Raw genomic sequence first — 7,500 nt, 5'->3', positions numbered from 1 at the left:
AAGGAGTCAACCTATTCTCCAAAGACCAGAAGGCAGGACAAGAAACAATGGATGGAAACTCATCAAGGAGAGAAGCAACCTAGAACTATGGAGACATTTCCTGAAAGTGACAACAATTAGTCAGTGGAACAGCTTGCTTCCAGAAGTTGTGGGTGCTCCAACACTGGAAGTTTTTAAGAAGAGATTGGACAACCATTTCTCTGAAATAGTATAGGGTTTCCTGCCTAAGCAGGGAGTTGGATTAGAAGACCTCCAAGGTCTCTTCCAACTCTTATTCTGTTCTATTCTTTTCTGTTCTGTTCTAGTAACATAATGCACAATAAAATTCTGTTTTAAAACAAGTCACTTTATTTACAGTGTGATAACAAAGTTCTACCAACACCTCTTGGCTTTAGTGTTTGCCGTGAAAGAGATCAACAAGGATCCTCACATATTGCCCAACATCACCCTTGGATTCTACATCTATGACAGCTACTCTGATGCACTAATGACCTATCGTACCGCTCTGGACCTGCTTTTTAAGTTGCATAAAATTGTCCCCAACTATATTTGTGGGACTCAAAAGAAAATAATGGGAATCATTGGAGGGATGAGCCCTGAAACGTCCATACGCATGGCAGAACTTTTTCAGCTTTTCAAGATTCCACAGGTTTGATCCATAGATTAGGATGAGTGGAATTGTGGAATTAATACAATGGCACAGATTATCATCTCTTGATTTTCCCATCAAGGAGCAATGTAATGGTTTACCAGTAAAAAGATGTGGATATGAATTAAAAACAGTGTAAGATATAGAATTTAAGTTTAATTTCAGTATATGGCTGCTTTCAGAAGTTGTAAATTGAATCCACACTTAAACATTTTTAGAGCATATTTGTTTGAATCTTCATGATTATTCTGGCTACCATTAAGTGCCTCACTGATTTCAATTTGTATATTTTAAGCATAATGTACACAATCATATTGGTTTAATATTTAAAAATATGGAGGACAACATATGGAATGTGTTGACCTAAAATGAATTCAAACATTTGATTAAGTTAGCTACAAGGAAAAGGGCTGAGATAGATAGATAGATAGATAGATAGATAGATAGATAGATAGATAGATAGATAGATAGATAGATAGATAGATAGATAGATAGATAGATAGATAGATAGATAGACAGATAGACAGATAGACAGACAGACAGACAGGCAGGCAGGCAGGCAGGCAGGCAGGCAGGCAGGCAGGCAGGCAGGCAGACAGACAGACAGACAGACATTTCAATTTGTATACTTTAAGCATAATGTACACAAGCATATTGGTTTAATATTTAAAAATGTGGAGGACAACATATGGAAGAAATGTTGACCGAGGATGAATTAAAAACCTTGATTAGATTAGCCAGAAGAAAAAGGTCTGAGATACAATAGATAGATAGATATGTGTGTTTGTGTGTGTGTGTGTGTGTGTGTGTGTGTATGAGAGAGAGAGAGAGAGAGAGAGAGAGAGAGAGAGAGAGAGAGAGAGAGAGAGAGAGAGAGAGAGAGAGAGAGAGAGAGAGAGAGAGAGAGAGAAATAGACAGACAGATCTCTACACCAAATCTATGTATTAAACAACCATATTTTGAAAAATAAAGTGGTTTAAATCAATAGAAATAAAATGCATACATCCATAATTTCTCTTTCTCTATCATTCTCTGTTTCTCTTATTCCCTCTTTCTTTCTTTTAGATTTCATATGGCTCATTTCAATTGGTAGCGACGGTTGAATCACGTTTCCCCCCTTTTTATCGCATGGCCCCCGATGAAGCTCTCCAATACGATGGTTTAATTCAGCTCCTCCTGTACTTTGGATGGAAATGGGTAGGATTTGTCATTGTAGATGACAAACATGGAGAACATTTCATACAAATTATGGAACCCATGCTCTCGGAAAATAAAATCTGCTCTGAGTTCACAGAAAGGGTTGACAGAAATTTCCATTTTTATGAAGGATTAGACTTGGTTGAACGATGTGTGAGGCACATTACTTTGTTCACAGAGAAAACAGCAAATGTAGTTATTATACATGGAGAAAACATAGTCTTTATGTGGCTGGCCTCTACTCTACTATTGACCCCAATTTTTCTTTCAACTACTCTTGAGTCTTCACAGAAACATTCTGCAAGAAAAGTGTGGATCACAATGGCACAAAATGATTTCACATTACATACCTTCCAAAGGGAGCTTGATTTGCAAATGTTCCATGGGGCCATTTCCTTCTCAATTAACAAAAAGAAACTTCCAGGTTTCCAACAATTTATACAGTCTGTCACCCCTTCTGGGGCAAATCAAGATGGCTTCATCAGAGATTTTTGGAGCCAAGCTTTTAGCTGCTCCATACCAAATAAAGATGCTCCTGAAGAAGGGGACTGTACTGGAGAAGAAAGATTGGAGAACCTTCTTGCACCCTTCTTTGAAACCAGCATGCTTAGCCATAGTTACAGTATCTACAATGCTGTCTATGCTGTGGCTCAAGCCTTACAAGCTGCTCACACAATTAGGACACATCAGAACATACAAAAGGGCAGGGATCAAGTGCGATCCAAGATTGTAGAAGCCTGGCAGGTAAGATTTCCTCTTTCCCAGTTCTCTTTTAAAAGATTCTTCATGGTTACAACAGAGTGCCAAAATTAAAAGAGTCAACAGATCATTGTAAGACAGCTATCTAAAGATAATAGATGTTCACACATTACAAATATTGACCCACTGAAGGTATTGTCCTTTGCCTGCACATTTCAGCTTTTCCTTTTTTTCCACACCAACTCAACTGATCTTTAAACCTCTTCTTCATTACTAATTCTCTGTACTATATTTTTTTCCTATTGTTTCTTCTTACACTTTTCAAACTATCTTACAGAAGTGTCAGCAAACAAATTCACTGAGTACCAAGAGATTTTAGTATCCAACATGGATTATGGTCCAATAATAACAATTAGACTGTTTCAGTCCTCCATACTTTCTTATTTTGGGGGAAAGAAACACTCCAAATTTAAAAGCAAGTATTGCGTGAGGCCATTTAGGAAACATATCTTTTTCTTTGTAATCCTTATCCTTTTTCTTCTGCAAGCTCCACTCATTTCTGCAGAGAATTTCCTTCAACAACAATGCTGGAGATGAAATTAAATTAAATGAAGAAGGAGTCCTAGAGGCTGGATTTGACATTGTAAATTTGGTTACTTTCCCAAACAACTCATATATCAACATACTTGTTGGAGAAATGGATCCACGAGCTCCTCCAGAAGAAACCTTCTGCATACATCCAGACAAAATTCAGTGGCATCGTGAATTCACTCAGGTACCATAACATTGACCAAAAGACCCAATTTCATATATACTACTTTGCACAAATGTAGCCTTTCCTTTAGCCCATAGATAGCACTAGTTTTAGTATCCAATTACATTGCACTGCATCTCTGTCGAAGATGTACAAAAACAAAAAAAAATATTGATGGATATTCTAATTCTTTAGAGTTTCCCTCATGTACAATGAAATTTACTCTCGCGGAATAGTAGAACTACAATTCCATGCCCAGATGTGGGCCTGCCCAGCTGAAGGAAGTATTGATATCTAAACCTTCATTCCCAAGAAAGAATTCATATATAGTCAAATTTCAATGAAATAATTAATCCTGGCAGAGGAAAAGACTTCTTTTCTTCCTGTGAAATAAACAATTAACAACCTCATATTCATCACTCTTCAAACCCTCAAAGTAGAATAAAACAAAGCTGTAAAGGGCTTGGAGGTCTTCTAGTACCATTAAAGATACTCATTGAATATAGTTTGTCATCCAGTTACAAATCCATCTGGTGGTGATGCTGTCTATCCCACATTTTTCTAGCTTACCAAGAAGTAGGTTGTGATCTACTTTGTCAAATGCCTTACTGAAATCTAAATATACTATGTCCACAGCATTTTGCTGGTCTACTAATTTAGTCCCTTTGTCAAAGAATGAAATAAGATCAGTTTGGCATTATCTGTTTTTAACAAACCCATGTTGGCTACTAATTATAATGTTATTTGTTTCTAGATGTTCACAGATCTGTATTTTGATTATTTTTCCAGTATCTTCCCAGGTGTTGATGTTAGGCTGATTGATCTATAGCAGGGCTTTTCAACCTTTTCACTCATTGTACCACTTTTAGGATATGGCAATATCCGAGTACCACCAGTCAAAAACTTGATGACCAAAAAAAAAAGGAAAAAAGTGATAAAGTACAGATAGTCCTCGACTTACAACAGTTTGCTTAGTGACTGTTCGATGTTACAATGGTACTGAAAAAAGTGCCCCCCAAGCCTCAGCCGAGCAAGACACCTGCCTGCCCGCCCGGCGGCGCTCTTCCTCCTATCCGAGGTTTTCATTGTTGTGAGCATTTCTGTTGAGGATTGGCAGCGGGGGTGGGGTGGGGGTGTTTGGTTTTTATTCCCTCCATCTGCTGGGTGGTTGCAGCAAGTTTTGGTCACTTCACATGACCCTGGGACACTGTGACCGCCATAAATATGAATCAGTTGCCAAGCATCTGAATGTAAATCACAAGACCCTGGAGATGCTGCAACATTCCAGCTGATTGGCGCTTTTTCTGGGCTCAGCAGAAGCACCAGGATCAGCGCTGAGCTCCAGCTGGACCCTGGTACTGATTCTGGTGCTTCCACTGAGCCCTGACAGCCCCAAAGAAGCACTGATCCTGGCGCTTCCACTGAACCTGACAGCCCTGCAGCTCCAGCCATCTCTCGCTCAGGCTTGTGCAGTGCTGCCACCGGTTCAGCTCATTCCCCTCCCCCACTACCACTTTTCTAGGATGGTCGCGTACCACCTGCCAGGTGTCAATGTACCACAGGTGGTACCCATACCATTGGTTGAAAAGCCCTGATCTATAGATTCCAGGGTCTGGGGTTTTTTTCCCTTTTTTGAAGATGGGAACCACATCAGCTCTTTTCCAGTCCTCAGGTAGTTCCCCGTGCTCCAGGATTTTGAAAGATATGGTACAACGGTCATGAGATAACATCTGCCAGCTCCTTCAGGACTCTGGGAGATAATCTGTCAGATCCTGGTGATGTTTGGAGTCGTTCCATTAATTGCCAGTAAATTATGGTTGCTTGTACCAGATTTGGCATGTTATTCACCTACTGAATCTTGCTCAAGGGCCTGGGGTAAGGAAATCTTGCAGTTTGAGGTTGTTGCAGAATGTAAGCTGTTCCAAGCAAAACTGTTTTTTGCAACTGGCTTATGGTTGGAATTGACAAAAAGACCATCACTCAATTACAAAAGGCAGCTTTACTTGGAAGACTGACATCCCGTGAGGATATCTTTAACACCATCAAATCACAACATCTCTCTGTCCCAGGTTCTTCAGATGGACTCAATAGGTGGATGGAAATGACAAATTCAGTCTAAACATCTCACTGACTGTGCATCCACCCATACTAGGTCAAATATACTCAACTGCCACTCAACTGCCAGTCACTCTGGGCAGTTTACAAGTTGTTAAATGTATTTAGAAAGAAGGAACCATACAAAGACACAATAACAACACAAAAAAACAAAGATGGATGAGAAAATGACCTGAATGAGAACAGAAAAAAGAAAGAAGTATCAATCATCTTTGCCAAATGCCTGGGTGAACATATATCTTCAGGGATCTTTGAAATAGTAAAAGGATGGGGGGCATTTGAATTTGGGAGGAGGTTCATTCCATAGGAATATGCACTTCCAGGGTCCCAATAAATGGCATAGTTTAATTGGTGGAACCAGGAGTGTGCCAACCCTGTCAGCTTGAACCAGCCAAGCAGAAACTATGGAAGACAGGCAGTGAATCATGTAACCAGGTCTTATGCCATGTAGGACTTTATAGGTACTAACCAGCACCTTGAATGTGGGTGTGATGTCTCCCTTGGGAAACTCTCCTGATTCCTCCTCAGATGGTAGCTCAAGGGAGTTTGAGCCCATTCCTGGCATATCAGGAACAGGGTTGATTGATGGCTCTGAATGGCCATCCAAAAGAGATTTGGAGGAGGCTTCAGCTGGGGAATGTTTGCAGTGGCAGACAGCCAGTGAAGAGAAGGAAAAGGAACTGCACCTGATCTGAGAACATGCAGGGCAGAGAAAAGCAGAGGTCAGCCAGACTACTCAAGAGGAGAAGACCTCACCGGTCCTAATAGGCTGCACCGAAAATCTGGCTATTTATCACAGCAGACAGATGGAGGCGTTGCTGGGAACAACATGTTAGTTTTCTAGATGTTTATTTGATCATTGTGATTTGTGCTTTGCTCTGGATTGGAATTGTGCCTTGAACTTTTCTTGCCATGTGAGTTCTTCTGTGTGTGGATTTAAGTTTTGCCTGGTGAAGTTATTTTGTTTGAGCAACTTTCAGTTGCTTTGTGGATTAGTAGGCCGTTGCTTTGTGGATTAGTAGGCCGTTGCTTTGTGGATTGATCTTGGCCTGCTTGGACTTAATTGTGACAGTTCTGAGTTTTTGGTGAAAGGAATTGCTGGGGAATATTATAAACTCACTAAACCATAGTTATGTGTGTCTGTGAGTGAGTGGAAGAATATCAAAAATAATCAAGATTTGGATATAAATCTGGGTTGTATTTCATTACTTAAACTTCAGTTAAACTAATAAAAAGTGAAATACACATCAGTTGTACTCCTGGATCTGGCAACATTTTTTGTGGTTAAACTGTCTGTGTCTGCTTCATGGCAGAGCTGACTATCGACTGTCACATGTATTGGCTGTAAGACTAAACAAAAACAAAAGATTAATACTGACCTCTTTCTTCATTTGAGGATAGCTACCTCCTCCCTCGTTATGTAATGAGCCTTGTCCTCTTGGGAAAAGAAAGAACAAGATTGAAGGGCAGGAATTTTGCTGCTATGGTTGTGCTCCATGTCCAGAAGAGATGATATCCAGACAAATGGGTAAGATTCATGGTAACTGACTGGACTTATGCCTGAAAGTTCATTTCTATAGCCTGTATCCCAGTTAACAAGAGTCTCTTCAATATTATTTGTTTGCTTTATTGATGCATCTCAATGCAGGAAAAAGAACAGATGTCCTATAGCCCCTCTCTCTATCCTTATGGTTGAATCTCATTCAAATGATAGGGTTCCTCACATAAAAGAAGTAATCATCAAATAGGAGCCTTCCTGTTCTCCTATCCTCTTGTGCCACTGCCTATATTACAGGATCTAAAGCTTCTATTTCTCTTTTCCACTAGATGACAGACATTTAGAAAATGTAGCATACTAATCTCTTCCTCAGAAATGCTACTAAACCTAGTGGACTCCAATAGGCTAAGAGGATTGTGATGTAGGAAAATCTAAATAGTTTTTCCCTTTAGTGCTCATGTAGGTTGAATAAAGATTTATATTATTATTGAAAGTTAATTTTAAAGTATGTATGTTAAGAGGAAATTAAAAAAAGATGTACTAGAATTTTTATATGTACTAGAAAACTTTAGAGTTTTAAAATGGAT

At 39.5% G+C, this 7,500-nt stretch overlaps 1 protein-coding gene across 1 annotated transcript in view; it reads left to right on the top strand.

The window, feature by feature from the left end:
* LOC107289416 (vomeronasal type-2 receptor 26-like) overlaps window positions 1-7,500 on the top strand; it is an 11,350-nt gene that overhangs the window by 1,173 nt on the left and 2,677 nt on the right. Inside the window, exons 2-5 of the mRNA XM_015818174.1 lie at window positions 358-649; window positions 1,716-2,591; window positions 3,094-3,321; window positions 6,817-6,943. Of these exons, the coding sequence (XP_015673660.1) occupies window positions 358-649; window positions 1,716-2,591; window positions 3,094-3,321; window positions 6,817-6,943 (1,523 nt within the window). The remainder of the gene's footprint in view (window positions 1-357; window positions 650-1,715; window positions 2,592-3,093; window positions 3,322-6,816; window positions 6,944-7,500) is intronic.

Source organism: Protobothrops mucrosquamatus, unplaced genomic scaffold, assembly GCF_001527695.2.
Source record: "Protobothrops mucrosquamatus isolate PMUCROS unplaced genomic scaffold, P.Mucros_1.0 scaffold695, whole genome shotgun sequence".
In the NCBI taxonomy this organism is placed as follows: Eukaryota; Metazoa; Chordata; class Lepidosauria; order Squamata; family Viperidae; genus Protobothrops; species Protobothrops mucrosquamatus.
This window is presented reverse-complemented; position numbering and strand designations above follow the sequence as displayed.